This window comes from Patagioenas fasciata, chromosome 6 (assembly GCF_037038585.1).
Source record: "Patagioenas fasciata isolate bPatFas1 chromosome 6, bPatFas1.hap1, whole genome shotgun sequence".
In the NCBI taxonomy this organism is placed as follows: domain Eukaryota; kingdom Metazoa; phylum Chordata; class Aves; order Columbiformes; family Columbidae; genus Patagioenas; species Patagioenas fasciata.
The window spans coordinates 22,461,029-22,483,063 of record NC_092525.1 but is presented as its reverse complement, the minus strand read 5'-3'; the positions used below and the strand labels follow the sequence as shown (position 1 = coordinate 22,483,063).

General features: G+C 37.2%; 1 protein-coding gene across 4 annotated transcripts in view; it reads left to right on the top strand.

The window, feature by feature from the left end:
* The window catches only part of ZFYVE9 (zinc finger FYVE-type containing 9), a 59,621-nt gene that overhangs the window by 9,319 nt on the left and 28,267 nt on the right, over positions 1-22,035 (top strand). For 2 of the 4 annotated variants that reach the window (XM_071810235.1, XM_065842789.2), the window contains exons 2-4: positions 7,854-7,958; positions 14,889-14,993; positions 15,782-17,862. In XM_071810235.1, coding sequence (XP_071666336.1) covers positions 14,924-14,993; positions 15,782-17,862 — 2,151 coding nt within the window. In that variant the 5' untranslated portion in view covers positions 7,854-7,958; positions 14,889-14,923. Of the gene's footprint in view, positions 1-5,401; positions 5,554-7,853; positions 7,959-14,888; positions 14,994-15,781; positions 17,863-22,035 lie in introns of all 4 variants that reach the window. The other 2 variants (XM_065842790.2, XM_065842791.2) reach the window with 2 other exon arrangements.

The following is a 22,035-nucleotide window of genomic DNA, read 5'->3' as shown; positions in this document are numbered from 1 at the left end:
TACTGAAACAGACTCTTAACTGAAACATCAAATTGCATTGATTGTAGGAATCTCATACTGTGTTTTTGTAAAAATGATGAAGGCTGAATAAAACTCCAGTATACTTCATGTATTTTACGTTTCTTTCTTGATTCTTTTATAAATGTAACTATAAAGGTCATTACTTAAATTTAACCATCAATCTACCTGCATACCTTTGTGCTTTCAAGTAGTTCTATTAGTATACCCGTAAAATGCCTTTTAACCGATCACGGGAATTTGCACTTTTTTTTTTTAATATATTCCTGTAGAATGAACATGGACTTTATTATGATGAGAATTAGAAATTGTTTCTTGAGACACATGGGCAATAGATACGCGTGTATATTGTGGTTTTGTCCCCTTGTTTTCATATAATGTCCTTCATTTCTGTACAGATGGCTTGTAGATGCAGTTTGTACCTTCTTCTGCTTTGTGGAAATGTATAAATAGTGGCTCCTACATTGTTAATAAGACTTGTTTTAACTAGAGGTTGCAAATACACAGATGCTGGGGAAGCAGGTAGAAGTGCTGATCCTGGGTGTTGGGTACCCTGTGTGTATCTGTCAAAAATTGTGAGTTTAAATGAATTCATGGTGACAGTAAATGATTAGGATATGTAGAAGGCAGGTTGGCAGTTACGATGATGTCTTATGTTTTGACTGTTACTTTGGCCACATATATTTTTTTTTTCTTTTTCAATAGCTGTTTTGTCTAAAGACTTTCATTTATGTTTGCAAAGTGGACGCATCACCATTGCTATTAGATTTGTTCCCACCATTCCTAGAAGTGAGGAATAATATAGTGTGGTTAATAAGGTAATTTATAACTGGTTTATATCAGTGGATCTAACAGTGATGTTGAAACATATGTGGCTTCTCATTTTTTTGACAGAGAAGGAAGGAAACATGGGTAGGGAGAAAGAAAATGAATGCATGAAGAAGTGAATAAAGGAAGGAATGTGTTCAAAAGGGGAAAATAAGACTAACAAAGCAAACAGAACACAAGAGTATACTGCAGTCTAAGAAGGAGAGGTAAAGGAAAGAGGTAGGATTTATGGCTGGGCAGAATCAACCATCATGACAGTGCACAAAAGAAGTGGCTGAGGTTTCTCAGTTTTGGCCTATCTCAGTAATGTGTCTGAGTTGAGGAGGGTTTGCTGTTCCTAGAACTCCATAAGATTTCTGAAAACTGTATTTTAACTGACTAATAGCAAATGCTTTCCAATGTTTTTGTTTTTATGTTAAACCTTTATTTCTTGTGCCTGCCAGCAAGGATACTGAATTATGGACAATTAGTTCTACAACTAAAACTCTTCTGAGTCTTACATAAATTTTAGGTAAATGTCCTAACTGGTATATTGCACCACAGGAGCAATGCAAAAAAAGTCACAGCAGATCTGAATACAAGTTACTCATCATTTGTGTTGGTTAGCGCTTAGTCCCTTCAGTGCTGGTAAAAACATGTTAATGGACCTCTGCATAAATGAGAACCATACTTGGAAACACCAGTTTTCAGTATGCACTGTTGCCATGGATGTGTTGAGTTTTATTGAGTTACTAGTTACAGATGACTTGAGATGTAACGCACTGTGAGCATCAGCGATGTAGTTAGATCATGATCACAAATGTGTGAGTGAACTTTGCTACATTTGACAAGACAACTGTATTTTATAGCATGTAAGTATCGTGTGTGTATATGTATATATTTATAAGTTGATCTTGATGTGATGTGCATAGAAAGGTCAACACAATAGGAGAAATAAAATTGCTAATGGGAATTAAATCATCTCAGATAAAGTAACTTTTCAGGCTAAAGGGGGAGTATAAGAGAAAAATACATAGATCTCTGAATTTCTTTTCACATACTCGTGGTAACCCAGCTCTACATACCATAGGATTTGAGAAGTAGTAACTGTTTGCCATCTATAACTATGGCATTTCTTACTAAAAGTGTGTGTGTATGAGGTTGTAGAACACTGCTACGTTACGTAGCTGTGAAATGAGTAAAAATGACCACAGCAGCATTAGAAGGAGGATGCATCCCAGTGTGTTGACAAAGGCAGCTTTAGGAGCTGATTGACAGCTCTTCAGTAGAAAGTGACTGGAGACTTTCAGACTGTTTTTCTGTACAGATTGTTCTTTCTCTGAAGAGCAGCTGAGTGCATAAATTGTGTCGCTTCCAGCAGCTTCTCTCCCCAGTGGCTGCAACTTGGAATTGATGGGCCAGTAAATGATAGCAAAGTGGTTTCCCTCTTTGCCCATTGTCTTTTTCATCTGTCCCATTCTGGTTGCGTGGCAATTCTGGCTTTTATTATCAGACACGGATTTTGCTCACGGCACCTGCAAGTATCAGCCTCTCGTGGGTTTTATAAGGACAGTTCCTTGGCAGTTTTAGGCATTTAATTAGTGATTCTAGGGGACCTTAGTCAGTTTTGCCCTTATTGCCTGAATTTAAGAACCATCTGAACAATGATCAGTATATTCGGGATTCATTCTTGTTTCTGCCCTACATTAGAAAGAAGGAAAACTCATAAAGTGTTGGAATACAGGATTAATCCACTCCGAGAGACATACTGTGTGACTTCAAATAATTTTATTCTTCAAATCTATTAAACATTAACTTATAATGGTCAAACCTTTGTTTCTTAAATACAGAAACATAAAAAGCAATCTCATAAACCTATTTTTTCTATATGCTTTAATTTTTATTCGAATAAAGTCAAATAACTTCAGTTGTGTATGTTAAATGTATTGATTTTTTTTAAAAAAGCACATTGTTACATTGATGACATTACATGGATCCGTTAAGAAACATGATTTCCCATTAAATTTATGTTTAATATACAGTGCTTTTTTTTTTTTTTTTTGTGGTTTACAATATTTTAAACTTGTGAGTTGTATGAAGCAGTGTTAGAAAACATTAAATTTTGAAGTGAGCTCTATGAGCATATGAGTAAGCTCAGGAAAGGATTTTCTCTTTCTTTTTCCAACTGTATTCCTCTGGAAAAACTTGCGTTGAAGGCAGCACTGTGGTGTAAACCTGTCTATTTGTTCTTCCAGAAAGCCGGGGCTGGATACTTTTCAAGGCAGTTCTGTAAGACGGATGCGTGGTTCTTGTCTTCGGGTGCTGAGGTTCCTGCCTTTGCAGCATGCTGGGGATGGATGGGCTTTTTGGGAAATAAATCAATTCCTTTCTCCTTGAAATAGTAAAAATGGTAGGAAATGGAATTTATTTTCGACTGTAAACTGATTCAAAGCAGGTGTCCTTTTCAGTTGGGTTGCTTTCTCGTATTTACTGGAGGCCAAAAGCTGATGACGCTGCTATAATTTTCCGTGTGTCCCCAGTACTTTTGAGTGTGATACTTTCTATAATGCTTCTTTGAAGCTGCTGCTCTTTCATCTGCCTTACTGCTGCTCTGGCATGCCTGAATCTCTCCTTGTGGAAACTTGGCTGGAGACAAAAGTGAAAATAATAGTTTTAAAATGGCATGGAGAAAAGTTGAGGGAAAAGATGCAAATATTAGTGAAATAGTTAGCGAGGCTGTATTCTGCTTTGGGCATTGTCCATCTCGATTTGTGCAGCTGATTGGGCAAAAAGACAAACCAATGCAACATTGAAATAGTTTATCTTTCATCAGCATTCATGGATAGCGAGCTGGTACAAAGTGTTGTATTACACAGAAATAGCTTGCCATGCCCCGTCTACTCTTCGGTTAATTTACTTTGAGTAGTAAGAACATCAGTGAATTATGGGCAAGAAAACGGAAGGATATTGGGTCATGTTGAGCTTTTGGTGCAGGAAAAGGATCAGCAGTGACTGTATCTTGTTTATGTTTGATACATTTCATCTCTTGCTGTTGCTTTTAGTATTTCTTATTAAATGGATTTATGGCAAGTTTTAGTGTGATTTTCTAATCCTGAACTTTTTCTTAGACAAGATGTTTTTGAAAAATGCTGTTGTTATTTGCTGAGTCTCCTTTAATAAATGAGAATTTTAAAGACTTTTTTTTTTTTCTGGTCCCGTTGGATGTCTGCTAGTTTAATTTATTAATAGGACAATTCATGTTGAAATGTTCAGTTTGGAGCCTAATCCAAAATCCTTGCCATTGCAAACATCTTAATGTGTGTGACACAGATATTGCTACTGCTGTGTCACAACCATTTTATAACTCCCACCCTTCCTTTTATTTGGCACATACTAGGTAAAAAGAGCTCCATACGGCGTACAGAATGAATAGCTGTTTGAGAGTCAGTGTGGCGTTCAGGAAGGGTAATGGCAATGGAGAACGAGGTTTGCTTTCATTCAGGTACTGTGGACATCTGCTGGCCACATATTAACGTATTAATATATATAATATATTAGTATATATTATATATATAATATATATATATTAATAGAATGTGGATGCTGTTGTGGCAGTGTATCCTGAGACAGGTCTGGAGAACTGCCTTTGCATAGTATTTAGTCTTTCTACGTGACATTAATTCTTAAAAAATAATACAAAGACATCTTCATTTGAAACTTGACTGAAGGTTGCTGCTTCATTTGAGGGAGGCCAACAAGGAACTGTTATGAAGTGACAAAATTGTTTGGCACGTGGTAAATTACCATTATTCCATGTGCTTCATCACTTGAGTGAAGAACCCCTGCCTTTTCAACTGTGAAGATTTAACTTCCAGATGAGCTGATCAGATAAAATAATTAATATTGTATAACTGATATATATCCTGAAACTTGCTCCCTCTTTCCTCTCTTAAGCACACTGTTTTCCTGTTAATGTACCCCCCTGCTGCAGTATGTCTTGTTGTAGGTTTTATTCTTGCAAAGTCAGGACCTGAACACGTCTGCTGTCTGTGGTCTCTCTGAATCTCCCATCCGATAGTTCCAGAGCATAGACAAGCAAGGAAGTCAAGATACCAGTGTTGAAATCTGGGTTTGCATTTAAGATAATGTCCAGTTCAACTAATCTAGCAATAATAATGTGCCTTAAAATGGCTGCAAATGTATTTCTGCCTACTCAAAAACATCTTCTCACTGGTAGCACATTATAGAGGAGCTGTAGCGTAGTTAAGAGTTGGATCCTTGCCAGTAGATGGAAGTGTTTTTTAGCATCTCTTCATGCTTTGAGCTTTTTCCGCATTTTTTAACATAGTATCAAAATTGCTTCTTTTCCAGTATCTTTCCATTTATTATAAATGATTCCAATTTGTGCTAGTTCAGACTACTTCAGTTTGATGTTGTAAACATTTTAAACGTTATTTGTTTTGTGGAGGATGATTTCTAATTTAATATTTTTAGAGCTCCTTCTATTCTTCATCCTCTATTCTGGGCACATCTCTGCTTGTCAAATTTCCCTTCAGTGTCTGTTTTGCTTTTGCAGTAATTGGCAGTCGCCCTCTTGGAGCTCCTGAGGGAAATCAGACCCGTAGGGTAGAACCAGAGCAGCACCCGAGTGATCCCACCGTAGGGCAGGAGACACAGGAGTTCAGCCAAGCATCACCCAAAGAGAGAAGAAACTGTGAAATGCTCAAAGTAAGGAAACTGGAACAGCAGAGGCATTGGGCCTCTTTCTTTTTTATTGATCTTAGGTCTCAGTAGGCACATAATTTTTAGGTGGAAATGGATGTGTTTTTTCCAAGAGTGTTGGAACCCGTGTGTATGATTTGTGAAAAACCTAATAATCACTAGGTTGTACATTGTTGTGAATATTCTTGGCTCTCTTTTGTAGTTATTCTCTTTGTCCTTGATTTTTGTTTTAGTATAGTTCTTTTACATTAACTTCTTACTGGAAAAAGAATTTGGCTCTGTTGTCAACTTGTTCATTTCTTTCAGGAAATCCCAACCTTATAATTTGCTTTTTTAAAATTGCTTTTTGTTTAAATATATTATTCATATCTGTAAGCATGCTTTGACTTTTTGCATTGATCTTTGTAAGGGGAAACAGCTGCCAAGAGTAAATGTTGAATTGTAAACAAAAGCTTGAGGACCTTCAGGTAGTTTCTTTTCAAAGCTTTCTTTGGAGTCTGGTAGTGACTGATTGGATCTGTGTTCTTCTGTGTTGGATAGTTATGGACAAAAAAGTTCTTACTTGGGAAGAATGGAACAAGGAAAGTGGATCAGAAAAACCAAAAATAATAAAGCTGTGCTGTTGTCCTGAATATCACCTGCCTGGAATACTCATTGGATCCGAGTGCTGGTGACAGCACAGCACGGTTCAGCTGTGGGTTGCTGGGTCTGATCCATTTCTGTTTGGTAAAGATTGAACTTTGTGGTTAATGTCTGACTGGCCAGTTCATGCGAAATGTGTTTGATGTTCATGATGCAGTTGACAGGCCTTGTCACAGATCACAAACAGAATTGTCAGTGATTGATCCACCTTTTCAAAGAGGTCATGAAAACGGAGCAATTTTCCTCCACCTGCAGGCCGGAAAGGGAGGTGATGGTGGTACAGACAACCTTGCCCCACTGCCACATGGACTTCACATCCCTTTGAAACAGCTCATAAATTCCCCTCCATTTTTGTATGTGTATGAAGCCTATTGGAAGAACTTTGTAATATAATAATTTCTGCTATTTTCAAAATATCCAAAATTCATCTTAGCGTGCAGAGGTAGAAATATACACGGCATCAGAAGTTTTACTTGCATACAGGAACAGCTCTGTTGGCATACAAAGCTGTGGGATTTTATTCTGAGTTTGCAAAGTACTACTAAATACTACACTCTTAGTACTACTGAGAGTGCTACTGTTTGGTTTATTAGTTTCCTGGAATTATTACCGTAGCTTATTTCTGAAAAGAATAATAAACAACCCTGAGAAAATTGTAGTGTAACGCTGAATGTTGCTTTCATGCACGGAAAAGTGATTTTTTTTTTTTAGCTCTCTTCATTTTGCTGGAGGTTTGTTGTTGTTTTTTGGTTGGTTGGTTGGTTGGTTGGTTTTTTTGTAACACATACTTCTGCTTCATCAGAGCACTAGTAAATATTTCAAGTACCTAACAGGTGAAATACCAGCACCAGCAAACCTTAAAACATGAATTTAACATATCCCACTCGTTGTTCTTGTTCCACTGTTTGTCATAAATTAGTCTTGACTCTTTGCTCCTGGCTGTGTTGGATTTCTGAGCTATGTTGACTGTTAGGATACAGCCTGTGAAAATGAGCACCTGGCCCACAGAAATGCTGTAGTCAGAAGGACAAGATAGTTTCTTCTGAAGACTCTTTTTTACGTTTTGTTTTGTTTAGTTCTCCCTGCTGTTGAAGGTTGATGCCACTGTGGTATTTGAGAGAAGGAGCCTTTAGGAAATGAAGGGAGCCTCAGATTGTAGGGGGAATAATTTGAAGACAAACCCAGTTCAGCTGTAACAAAATCAGTGGGAAGCTGATGAATACAGTTTAAAGAATTCAGAGGGCTGTGAATTTTTGTTGATTATCAAAGCTACCAGCTCTTTATTTTTGGAAGGCCTATTGTAGTCTAATATAATTAACTTCAGAGGCTAGTTTTATAAATTGAGAGTTACAGTCAAGGTCATCAGGAATACAAGGACAGCAGGAGTTGCTGCCTCACTCTCTGGGTTTACAGTTAAATGAAGAATAATAGTGGGTAGGTAGCAATGTGTTTTTTATTTGCAGCTTTTTTCACCAGAACATTGCAGTGCAATAGTGGCATAGTGCATAGATCCCTGAATTTAAAGCTGCAGATGTAATCCAAATAATTTGAAGGGTTGCAGTGTTTGCCAAATGTGCCTGTGCGAGCTGCAGTCATGCATTACGAAAACATGGTTTGTGGCAGAATTACCAATCATAAAATACATGTTTATATTTTCTTCCTAGGATCAAGCAGAACACACTGATTCAGCAGAACTGGCTGGTTGTGCTGCAGTCATCATGAGTAGGCACAGGGTCATTCGTTTCTTAACATATATATAAGAGAAAAAGGTAAGAGGCAAGTTCTGCTTTAGAATATAAACATTCAGGGGTATGTACTTGAAATGCACATATTTTTATGTATGCTTATGGATATATGTTTATATACATACGCCTCTATATATGGATATATCTCTTCTATAGAAGATGATGGAGTATTTTTAGCATGTTGTTTTGGTTATTATTGAGAGTAATTGCCTTGTTTTAGAGCAATGATATGTCTTATTTTGTTTGGGGGAGAGGGGAAGTGGGCAAAATCTTTCTTCCAGTCTGTGCTGTAGGCAGATCTCATCAGTTAAAAATACAGCGATTGCTGAGCTCGCTGAACAAGCTGTTTATTACAGCAAAGGTACTTGACTTCTTCCTCCCGGGGCAAATAACAACCAAGATCACTAAAGGGAACTGGAAGAATATGTGGGAAGGAAGTTCTCAAGAGCACTAGATCTAATAAATTGTCTAGTTGATATGTAATTCCATGTTGTCATGCTGTGGGAAAATGACATTTTCTGGACATCTAATTTTTATCAGGATGAACGAGCAATGTTTGGTTTCTGTTTGTTCATGCCCCTTGTGACTTTCATCTTGGGAGTCTTTCATCTATATTTTTGGTGAGGACTATAATAAACTACTTGAGTATTTTGTTTAGTAAGAGTTTACTGAAATGTGTATGTTCACTGTTTCGTATTGAAGGAGAAGTCTACACAGGACAGCATGACAGAAAGTCCTGAGATCTTATTCTGGTTCTTTACATACTGTTTGATTTTTAGGCCTTTGCTATGAGGCTAATAGTTGTATGTTAGTATTGTTTCCTTATGGTGCATTTTTTATTACAGCGTTTTAATGTGATTTTGTGCCGGTCATCCACTGTTAGAGTCAAGAAAATGTTAAAGACTTCAGGCTGTCAGTTCCAGTGGTGAAAACATCTTGAGGGTAATTTAGGATGTGCAGTGCAGAAGATCATGGGTTATGTAATTCCTTATTGTAGAGACCAAACCAAATATTAGTCTCACCACTTTGTGGGTATCACACAAGGCTTATCTCTTTGTACAGCTCTTTTCCCAAGCAGAAGCTGGCATGTGGGATATCTGAGCTGTATTGTGAGGCAGTCTCCAGGGTTAAGCCTGTTCAGAATATAATCTAATTGTAAGGAAGGTTTTTCTGCCCTTTACTTCTGTCTCCTTCCCTCCCCACTAATCAGTTAAAGTTTGTCTGATGTCTAAATGCGATGATGACTAGGATAGTAATTCTGGACACACATGGCACAGACATTCTGGTACATGCACCTTTATTTTTAGACATTAGGGGAAAGTAAAGCATGTAAACTTGGTAGAATGTAACAACTTAAATTTTAGAGATGAAGATGTCCATGCTGTTCTATGAAGAAATTGATAAGTAAAACACAGAGTTTCTCAATTACACATGATCTGTGATCCAACAGGAGCCTGAAAATAATCTGATTGTGAAAGGCTGAATGTTTTCATTAGTTTTTTGCCATGAAAGACAGGAGATGACTCTGCAGTGGGTAACAACTGCTCTTGGGTTCTGAACTTATTGTACCAGTGGATGGTAGCCATTGTGTGTTTTTTTTTTTTTTTTTTTTTTTGTTTGTTTTGTTTTGTTTTTTGTTTGGTTGGTTGGTTGGGTTTTTTTTGCATAGAGAATTAAAAAAAAAAATGCCTCCCCTCCTTTCTTTTTTTAACCTTCTTCTTCATATAATTAGTCTTTTCTGCCACATCTTTGCATGGAGGATTGCATTTTTGAAAAACCACTTTATGCTTTTCACTGGATTGGTGATGTACATCTTCTTTTCCTTGCACTGCACTGGCACAGTATCCTCTTCATATTTTTCATCGCAATATATATTAATTTAGGAAGTGTCTCCTTTTTGGCAGCATACAGCTAAACTTGCCATTTAAATTTCTTCCTGACTTGCTCATGTTTTTCTTCTCAGTGTTCCAGAGTTCAAGTTGTGTGTTTGCTCGTCAGCTTCTCTCCACGCTATGGCTTGGAATAGTCGAGCAATACCAAAGAGTTTCACAATTATCAAGGATCCTTTGAAAATACCATTTCGACCTTTGTGGACTAGAATATAATAATTCTAAAAGTGTTCCAAACTTTTATAGTGATACCTATGAATTACAATCAAAAGTTTCCAAAGACCCATAAAGGAATATATTTATTTTTATTTATATTGGATATTTCATAAAAATATTAAAAATAAAATGCAATTTTAAATTATGGGGAAAGTAGCTACCCAGTTGTTATAGCTTGCCATATTAGAGCATTTTGTATTTTCTGTTTTCATCTTGAGTTGCTGGCTGTGCAGAGTTGAAAGTATTAGATCTTAAACTGGCAAAAATATGAGTTGCTGACAATGTATTGGTCAAGAAGCATTGTTAGGAACATGAGTACTTGTCCTTTTCTGTCAGGAAGAGGGCAGGAAGGACTTTTATGGATTTGGCAGTGTGTTTTGCCCTTGGACAGAAACTTCTGGAAAAGCATTGAGGGTTCTGTTCTTTTATGTAATAATAATAATAATTTTAGACATTAAACCTGAAGATTTGCAGCTGACCTTTTCTGAGAAACACCTACTTGCATAGACAATGAGATCTCATTCAGAGTGGCTGTCAGCTTAGTGACTGTGAGTTTAAAAATAAAAGATTCTCCATTTATCCTGGTACATCAGTAAGTGAAATAACAATAATGATATAAAAGCTCTTTTCTCTCTTCAGTTTGGACTATGAGCATCCGTCAGTCTGGATTTTGGCTCATTGCATGTTTGTGCACCAGTATTTGAGCTTCAGAATTCATATGGTTGCATATATTTGTTTACACGTAGCTCTCTCTACTTAGAATTTTTAAAAATACAGAAAAAATCCCTCTGTCACATTGGACCAAATTTAAACTCACAAATATTAGATATTTAATATCAAATAATATAGATGTTATAATAAGATAATTTCACAGAGATGCTATAAAGTATTAACCACATTGGGATTGTAAGGGAGTGGGAATAAAATTATAAATCTTCTTTATATGCTCTTGCTATTGTTAAGCATGTGGTCTCCTATGTCTGAAAATTTGTATTTTTCTAACGTTATAGAATCACACTTCATATAAAATTTAAAAGTCAATAAAAGTTATTGTATTTATGGTGAATTTCTAACACTGCTTCCTGTGGTTAGGTATATCTTGTTCCTAATTTGTATGACAATGAAAAAGCAACTAATACAGGACTAAATTTAGGAAATGTTAGGAGCAAGTGTGGCTTCTATTCTGCTTACTCCAGTGTGCATAAATTTGAGTTAGTTCTGAAGAAATTTTGTCAGGCTTTCACTCAGGTTTTGAAGCTGTATGAGTGGTCAGCCCTGAATTTTTCTAAATGTTTGAAAGTTACACAGAATCAAAATGAGTTACTTAAAACCATGTTTTCAGCAACTATATGATCAGCATCATTTTCCTTCCCCATCAGCCTCCTTGTCGGTAATCATTATCTTCTCTAAAATAAGCAAAACAGAACAAAAAAAAATCATCAATGCATGTAGCCTATTTCTTTGGGGCCACCCGTATTGCAGAGTTTGTGTTTATGTCCTAGTGAATGCCTTGACTGGATACCCTTTTTCTCTGTAAAAATGCATGGAAATCTGAGTGCGGTGCCTTCAGACAGCGTCACGGTTTAACTCCTGAGCACAAATATTTCATATGACACTTTTTCAGTCTGGCAGCTTCACTGACAGATGCTCTTTGCATCATTGACCTTAGCAGTAGGACTTCATTGATTGTTTGCTAGACTGGAATGTTATCATTATAATGTAAATTAAATACCTTATAAATGGATGTGAAATTATATGGTGTTTGGACAAAACAGTTAGACTATAGTGAGTTAGTTTTGATTGATGTTTAGAACTCTGAATGGAAAAAAAATCAAGCAAAATATTCATTGGGAGAAATTCTAGTCAACTTTTCGACCTTTGATATTTACTGAGCAGGTAAAGTTGCTTCCTATTAAAGTGTTGAAATGAAGGGAAGGGTGCAAAAGAACCTCCAAACTCTTGCAGTTTATAGTATTTGTATGTCTAAGGAGAAGCATCTGCTTTTAAAAATTATTTTGGTTTACTTGAAATGTGTATAGTGAATGTAGTTATTTCAGTTAAAATTATATGAAAGATTTTTTTCATACAATGACTTGGTGGGCAGGTTGTGGAGCTACAGTAGGTACCTAAGGGATCAAAGAATATATTGTCACAGTTTGAGGTCTGAACCTGCTTTTGGGGGAGAATGTAAAATATTGAGCTTTTTTAGACTTTTGAAATACAACTTTTGTTCAAGGTGGCCAGGTTTTCTATTACTTGTGTTATAATCTCTGCATCTGTGTACAGTGAATTATATGGCCAGTCATCTATTTTCCTTGCAGGAGAACTTAATCTAAAATCCCAGAGAAGAGGACAGATCTGAGAGTTTGTAAAGCAATAAGTCTAGTTTATATCTGAATTTCTTTGCAAAATGGTATTTTCTTTTGGGTGATGCATATTGCATTTTCTAAGTTGCTGTTACACTGATTTTCTTTAAAATTGGCTTTTGCATGTATTTTTAAAACATGATTTAATCTGATTGTATTAAACAGCATGTTATGTTGTAACATGATCATCTTTTAAAAACTCCATGTGTCAAATTTGAGGTCAACCTTAAAACCTGACACTCTGCGTTTTATGATATTTTAATGCATGATCTTTTCGTACCAATAACCTAATCATAGCTGTTGACCACGATAAATATAAAACTGTATTTAATGTTGTAGTAATTGAAATAGAACTGGTACCAGGTACTATGGAGGCAATGTTACAGTAAAATACAGTTTTATATTGGAAACTTCCTCTGCCATGTTTCTCGTGTCTGTTGGATCTCTGGTGTAAAAGAGCAGATTTGCAGTTGAGCTGGAGTCTGGCTGACAGGTCTGACACTGCAGAACAGGCTTCTCACCCGCTCCTCCTCCATTCCCTGATTGCACAATGTTGGGAACCAGCTCTGAAGAGAAGCAGGCCAGTTTGGGTGATGTTCAGAGAACAGATCACATCAAGGTCTCTCTTTGTGGTATATAGGTTATGGCACACATTTCTCAGTGCAAATGTCTTCACTGGTAGCAAATGTTTATAAAAACCAAAACAGGGTGTCCTGTTGCTACAAGCCTCTGGAGCAAGAAGACCATGTTCCTGCTGTTCGGGCGAAAATGTTATTTCGTACGTGAAGCTGTAGAAAAGTATTTAATGACTTAGGGCTGGGTTGGTGGTTGTGGTTTTGATTTTTTTTTTTCTTCCATTTCTCTCTTGTCATCATCCTTTCTAGCCTGAAAGCATTATCTTTCAATGAGACTATTTATTTCTGTGCATTTTGCTAGATTCCCAGCGCCTGCCTCTCAGGGAAACAAGGATTATTAAAGCAGGCATTTTAAGTGCTAGCACAATTCAAGTAACACCCATTAAGTGCTTTAACGACTTTCACAAGTATGAATCTTTGAAGCATCTCTGGGTAATGAGAAGTGACACAATACTGCTAGCCTAATGTACATTAAAAAATCAGAAGCACTGAGTTTCAACAACATGTTAAAAGCCACACGAGCTAATTGGTGGTAGCACAGAACCGAAAGCTGGATCTTCAGATTGTTGGTTGGCTTTGGGTTCTCTAGACTGTTATTTTCCAAGGGGTGTTAGGGTGGTTTTGCTTTTACCATTATGGTGATCCTGATGGTTAAACTCATTAATGTGTCAGTGCCACGTAGATGATGGTGCTGCAGTGCTGTCATCATTTGGGTTTTGAAATATATTAAACGCTGTTGCTGGCTTGGGTGACAGTACTAGTTAAATGTTCAGGTGGAGGTCGGTGTTTTCCCTGAACGTCAGAAGTTGAGGCAATGCCTTCAAATGCCCAGAGAGACATTGATAAGGAGGTAACAGCACGTGACTGGGGTTGACGTTGTTCTGTGCATTGTTGTTAAACGGATCTTTGCTCACCTGTTTACAGCGATGCTACTTTGGTACCTGCTGGTGAAAACTCTTCCTCTTTCCTCTCTCCCTGTTTATTGTGAGGGGAACAAATCACAGTCATCTAAATAATAACAAAAATTGCACTCGTATGTAGTGAAAAAAAAAGCTTGACATATGAGAAAAATGGTTTCCTTTATAGGTTGCATTTTACAGATCCTCAGCAAACAGTGCATGAGAAAGAACTATGTGACTTTCTTTTGTTACGTTGCCCTGAAGAGAAGTTTCTAAGCAGTCAGGGAATTTCCAAATTGCAGAATGCAATTTGATGTGCAGCCTGTATATAACTTTCTCCCAAATCCTGAAAAAAAATCCTTTTATTTTGACCTCTCAAAAAGATCTGCCATACTAAATGGAAAGTGCATTAAGCATAGGGACAGATGTGCATGTTGTTATATTGGTTTATAAGTTCTGTGGTGTAAAATACATTCTATTTTGAACTGGCATGGATTTGCAAACTCAGTTTGCTTAGTATTCTTTTATTCATCTGATGAGGATACCTTGCTGTGATAGCCAACATGTAAAAATGAATCTGTGTTCTTCAAATGTTGTTGCTGCAGACACCTGAGTAACATCAACACGTTTACTTTTTTATTTGTGTGTGGCAGGATTTTAAAAAAGTCATTGTTTTGCAAGTGTTTGCAAACACTATGGTCTTAAAAAAAACCTTTGGAGATGGGAGGTAGTAAAATCCAAAGCAAGTTTGGGGAGGTTGTTAATCTGAAGTGACAAAGTTTAAGCACACAAATAATTTTTATTCCTAGAAAATACTTTGGATTTATGCATGTAATGTATGTAAAATTTGATTTGCAAAGGACATATTTTCCCATTAAATCAGGGCAATAGGTAGTGGAACACTGCTGACTGAAGGTTAAATATCTGATTGCAATTTGTTCTCTGGCAGGTTCAGGCAGGAATCTGGTGGCCTTTCCCTGACAAATGGAGAACTATTTCCAAGCAGAGGCATATAACCTCGATAAGGTTTTAGATGAATTTGAGCAAAACGAAGGTGAGTCATTTTGAACAAGATCATAAATGCATATTAGATGTATTCTACACAGAACACAATTGAAGAAGGAGAGATCTGTGATACCCTTTTTGGTTTTGAGTTGCCAATTAATCCCAGAACTTGCAAAAAAATCTGTTAATTTTGCATGGTGTGTCTTCAGTATTTGTTAATAGTATTCTCTTCTGTTTCTGTTCATCTTGTTTACTTTTAAAAAATTTCTCTTTTAATAGAAAATCTTCCATACCCTTTTTAAAGAAAGGTTTTGTGAAGCTTGATCTTAGCGGCAATGTTTTGATCATTTATTTTGAACAAATCAGGCAAAACTTATTTTAAGCTGCTTTTGCAGTTTTGGAGACTCAAGCATAGAAATGTTTTATTAGGTTACATAAATCATATGATGAAAGTTATCGTATTTGAAGTATTATATTTTTTGCTTAGTCTAATTGTTACTTCTGTGCTGTCAAGGAAGTTGGACATTTTGGGGAAGTGGGAATCTTTCCAGGCATTTCTAGCTGTCTGGCGTATATTAATCGATAGCTTAAAGTTGTTTGTGCAAATTCAACCTGATACTAATTGGTGTCGGTCTGAACTTCTTGAGTTCCAGAAACATGATGGAATTTCACTACTAGTGTTTGGTCAAGGATGTTAGTTATGGAAGATATGTTGTACTGTTGTGCCCATATTTGAACATCTCTACGTTTATATTGGGAGCCTCGTGATGTGGCAGAGTTAATAGAACCTGCAGCTTTAATAGAACAGTAAGTTCTCTTATTTAAACACTTTTTCAGATGCTGCTGTTTCACCTACACTATTGGGTGCAAAGTGGAATCAGATTCTAGATCCACCGTCTCGTCATCTGTCGTTTAACCCAACCGTGGCCAATGTGAATGAAGCTACAACTCCTAATGAATGTCAGCAGAGATTAAAGTCTTTCTCCTTGTCTCATTCAGCGACCACACCAACAGCAGGAGAGGATCACTGTTCTAATGGAAAGGATTTTAGCGTAAGCCCAGAGACCCCAGTCATGTGGATTGATGATCAGGCAGCAGCAGATGATCAGTTAATTAAAAGAAATAGTAATCGGGATGATCAGTGTAACACTGTGGAAACAGGAGAAAAGAAATGTGGAAATATACCTTGCTTGCCAGAGGAGAAAAATGTACTAGTGGTGGCAGTCATGCATAATTGTGACAGAAGAACACTACAAAGTGGTGATTTGCTGGATTGTAAAAATTACAACAGCCAGTCCCTAATGGACACTATTAGCTTTACACTGGATAATGAAAACCGACAGAGTGATCAGTTTAGTGTTACTGTAAATGGATCCACAGAGAAAGATATAGATACAGAAGAGCAAGTAAATAGGCTGTGCACTGAAGATGACTCTCTAAGTCATTTGATTAATGCTTCATCTGAAAGCCTGACCGTTGCTTGTCCCTCCTCTCGATTAAAGGATGACTTTAGTATGAGTAAAGATTCACTGTTTCCAGAAGCTACAACTGCAGAGATTAATGCAGTGACTCTCTTACAGAGACCCGTTGATGGTACTGTTAAAATGCAAGAAAATTGTTTATCAGTTGAAAATGTTACTAGTAAAGCCATTCCTCAGAGATTGGATCTAGACGCTAAAAACTCTTCTTCTGGTTCAAGTAATGGAAGCTTAATCGTAGAAGAGGAAACAACCCAACAGCTACAGTCTAGGCTATCTGGACTCACTGAAACTTGTCAACCTGACGTGGCTGGAAGTGGCAATTACAAGGAATGTGTTGCAGAACATTTTGCCCCTGAGGATGTTAACGCCACTGAAAGCAAAGTCAATGAATGTGATAAAAATCATGGCGCAACGGAATTGGTCAGCGTGGCTGAGTGTTACCCTGAATCTCAGGAGATGACTAACTGGGAACCGACAAAGTTGAATGAGATGAATAATAAACAAACTCTGGGAGAGGATGAAAGACTTTTGCAGACGGAACAACCTGATGAGGCGTGTAGTAATAGCAAAGACGGTGGTGGTGGGATGGTGGAGGCAGGCATAGACTTAAAAGGGACTGGTCTAGATGAGCTTGAAGGGTCCAGTCTCTCTGATGTGATGGCTACATCAGCAGCAAGCTCTCTGTCTAATGGTTGTGATTCCTATGGAATGCAGAACCCAGTTGTTGCTCATGTTCCAAAGACTTTACCCTCCAAGGAAGACTCAGTAACAGAGGAAAAGGAGATAGAGGAGAGCAAGTCCGAATGTTACGCTAATGTTTATGAACAGAGAGGAAATGAGGCCACAGAAGGGAGCGGGCTTATTTTAAACAGCACTGGTGACCACATAAAGAAAAATTATTTACACAATCTTTGTAGTCAGGTTTCATCCATGCAAGGGCAAACTTCACCAAAACCAGTGACTAATCTGCAATCTGTCAGTGTTCCTTTTGGTGGTGCGAGGCCTAAACAACCTACAAATCTGAAACTGCAGATTCCGAAGCCATTATCGGACCACTTACAAAATGATCTTGTTCCCCCAAATTGTGGAGGTAATAGTAAAAACAAAAATGTCTTTGGTAAGACACAGTTAAGGGACCCAGCAGATGTGTTTCCTGGTGAAACATCTTCAAATGCCTCTGTTACTGATACTAATGGGGAACATTTGGAAGAATATGAATCTGGAGTCCCTAGTAGTTCGTGCCTTGCAGTAGCCCCAGATAGTCCAGATAATGATCTCAGAGCTGGTCAGTTTGGAGCTCCAGCCAGAAAGCCTTTTACGACTTTGGGTGAGGTGGCTCCAGTTTGGGTTCCAGATTCTCAAGCTCCAAATTGTATGAAATGCGAGGCCAGATTTACATTCACCAAAAGGAGGCATCATTGCAGAGCCTGTGGGAAGGTAAGTTCATGTTTTGTGAGTAAGCTCAGAGCACCCTTTTTCTTTCTGATACTGCCCAAAATCAAATCAGAGGACTTCCTAAGCCACTGGCTGTAGTTACCTGTGACATCTCTTCCTAAAAAGGAGTTTCTAAGCTCTAATCTATTTAGGGTTCTAATAGAGAATAACTAATTGTTGTTTATACTGAAGAAATTATTAGCATGTATGAGCAGTGTATTTTTTGATTCCAACAATCAACATTGTTGGGTTCATGTTCAACTGCTATAAAATGGCTAAGTGTAGGAAACTGATTTGCAGAAATTGCTGCATTCAATAATCACATTATGGATACTGAAACATATTTATGTGAATTGGAAGTGTGCTGTTGAATTGCCAGGGTTCCTGCTGGTTTAGATGGCTGAAGAATTCTGTTCTTTTAAGTCTTCTTTACTAACTTTTCTCATATTGCTTACATTATTTTAAAGAACATACATTTGCTCCTGGGAAAAAAGTGTAGTCAATTATCTGTAAGTTGGTGTATGTACATATGGTGAGAAATTCTGTAATGAAGACAACTAAAACAGAATTTCTGTAGTGTTTTGTGTTGTGTAAGAAATACAACATTGTTTGCTTTTTTTTTGAGATTTTATGTATGTGCTATTCTCATGTGGCAAATTTATGGTAAATGATTAACCAGGGGCATGTGGGAACCAGGAATTTAGGAAAAAATATGATGATTCAAAAGCGATAAACTAACACTCTTGTCAAGTAGATATCAATGTATACCTTTAAGATAAAAGAAATACTAAAGCCCACTAAAAACTAGAATAAAAGTAACTTGAGTTCATTTAGGCCCTACCCAAAGGTTTCTGAAGTTACTAGACCTCCTGACTGCTATGGGCGGTATCTTTTGATGCCAGAAGAGTGCAGGGAAGCAGAATGACCTGAATGAAGGACCTAAAAGAAGCGAATGTATTTGGAGAGCTCACACCCTTGCGCTGCCTGTTTCTGGGAGCAGCCTGGCAGGAGCGCAGGTTTGCTCCTCTGTCATGGGCAACGTTTGTGTCCCTTTTGTCCCTTTAGTAGCCCAAACGCGTAGCACTCAATTTCTTCATTGCAACACCAGAAAAGTAGCTTTTATTTGAATTTGATTTTGAGGTCTGCTGAAAAATCTGTCCCGGGACACTGGAAACCTTGGGAATCTTGCAGGGTGGTTGCAGTGGAAATCCTGACGTGGAGCTTGTAACCGCAGGTGATGGATAAGCGTCGTATAGGGTACATGCCTACCTCTCATGTGCCTTTTGCTTAATATCAAAGGACTCCATCTTTTTTTGTTGCAGTTAAGGAAAATCTGTAAGGTGTGTAAGTTAAAGGACTGTCCATCATTTTAGCTTTGATGCATTAACTTATACTGTTTGTTATTTAGGTCATTCTTTTTTTAAATGAGTTTAACAAACGTGACAATTTTCCTTTACAGTAATGTTTTCCAGTTATTTTTGTGTTTCAAACAAGTTCATTGCTTGGATTTAATGGCTTCCCTGTGATGACTGAAGCCCCGAGCTGCACAAATGAGAAGCAGAAGATAAAACTATCTGTAAACAAAATGGATAAAACATGCACAGATAGAGCAAGGTCAAAAAATGTAGTGTGTTTTTTTTCCTTTTTTAAACTTCTGAAGACAAGCCTTGAGAAGAACTACCAGCATTGTTTTGGATGATATGTGTGGAACGCATAAAATAAAAGGTCCTTCTGCTCTGTAGACAAACTTGTTTCTCAGATGTGAAAAATACGTCACATATTAGTACTTAATATTCTCAGAATGTTAGAGTAGTCCTTGGAATGGTTTGTTTCTAGAAGCTTTTGTTAGCTAATGTGGTCTGGGCCAAATTTGCATGTGTGCAGTCAAATAATACTGCCAAGTGCTTTATGACACTTAATTTTGGTAATGATTGTGGGAGGAAAGGGACCAAAGGCATTGCCAGGTAAGCTCTGGTGAACCTGGCTGCTGTGGCCTGGGGCGTGGCTGTTCCCATCTCCCTGCTCTTGCTTTCTGGTTAAGATAACCTGGTTAAGATAACCACCCCCAAAGCTAGTCATGTTGTCCATATGCCTTTGGGGTAGGTAACTACTGAGTCGCAGCGACACTTCCACTGTTAAATGCATGAATTTCACTTAAATAATTGGGAAGTTAGTGTCTCAGCTCTTGCAATTAATTGCTTCCAGGGGAAGTCATGGGACTAAATATTTTTGAACACAAGCTTTAGCATGACAGGGTTATTTTAAGCTTTACTAGCATCATGAGAAATCATTGTAGTAGCAATAAATGTATCTCTTTTATTTGGGAATGAAAACTGCATTTAGAAGTTGAGTGGCACCTGGGAAGTCTGTCTCTGTTTTGAAGTTCAGGATAATTGCAAAGTTAATGGAAGATATGAACCTCAGGGGACTGGCAGAAAGTAATACACTTACAGTAAATTTCAAATTAAAATTAAGAACTTGAAGAATGAGTGTGAACACATTAATAAATTTTACCTCATGGTTTTATGTATTTTCTATTGTCAGATGACAATATCATCCTTGATAGGAAATCGTTGACAGGAAAACCAGAAAATGTATGTCATATTTTTACTGACAACCAAAACTATATTATTCCACTAAAATACAAAAAACTCAGCAAACCCCCTAGCAGCTAGTGCTTCAACAGCTCCCAGTGAACCTGGAAACCCTAGTAACATAAAAACTTGCTTTGACACCGTGATGTTATTCTTTTATAGCACAATATACTGAGTTAATGACATGGTGATCATTAATAACAAGACTGAATTGCTTGTTGTGCTGGGTTGTGTTCCTCATCTGCGTTCTGCTGTGAAAAGGCTGATGCAGCCTAAGAGAGGATATGTAGATGTTCTGTCATTGCTTCTGTTGTCACTTTTAATATTCAGATTGTTGCACTTGGGAGCTTTGCTGAATGCAAAATGTGTTGTTTCGTAAAGAGTCTTAAGTTAGAGATTAATTTATGTTGGTCCTTTGTGTATGGTTGAAGACATTGATTTTTCCGTGTTCATTACTGAACTTTTGACTGAAAGAGAACTGATGATGTCAAATGTCTCTAAAATATGCTGTGATGTTGTTATTGATATTCCATAGAACGCTTGTAAACTGGGATAAAGTGTAAATGCAGAAATCTGATTTTTTTAAAGTACATTCACAGATGTGGAGGAATTGTTTATATTTTTGCTTGAAAATGTCAGTGTATACACACCTGTATTTTGTTTTTGAAATGTTTAGGTTGACATAATTAGGAAACATTAATACTGGTTGAAATGAGACAGGGTGACCTTTCTTCACATTCAATTTTCAGCTCTTATGGGGAACTCAGAGCTTATTTTTTATGTGCTTATTTTAAACACTTGCCACTAAAATACTGTAAAGGTAACAGGCTGCAAAGTGGTTGTTATTTGGTGTGATCTTTAGCTTGGCTGAAATTAAGTTAGGCTTACATATATTTATATATGAGAATCCTATGTAGTTTCTTGTCTATATTCCAGAAATACCTCTACTGAAGTCATGATTGAATATTTTTTTTATTAAGAAAGCATTACAGATCATAATAACACATAGTGAATTGTAGATATAATATCCACCTATAATTAAAATTTGAAATTCTCTCTTGATACCTGAACTAATTTCTTAGGTAGCTGCTGCTGTTACTGTATTTCCTGAGTGGGACGTTACCTTTCTGCATAAAAATGGGTACTCATCAGTATCTTCATATCACCTGAATAATAACCCTAAGGAAATACCAGTTTTTTTAAAACAAAGAAAATAATCATTAAAGCACCTTGATTTGTCTGTTCTTCAGGACTTTGAGATTGCAATTGCTGTTGTAGGCCTGCAAGTGTTTGGTTTAGCTCATGTTTTATGGTTTTGCTTGTCTGGAGGATGCCTGACCGCTGTTTTCTGCCCAGCGCTGGCTGAGGTGAGCAGGGCAGCAGGATCAGTGCCAGTCAGCTTTTTTAAATGTCATTTTATATGTCGAACATGAACGCTTAAAACATTTTGATACATCCACTTAAATTCCAACTGAGGAATAACGTGTTATATATGAAGAGACTAAAAAGCTGTGATTACTAATACAAATGAATTGCTGTGCTACTAATAAAAATGACTTGTTTGAATTACTCTGTGCCACAG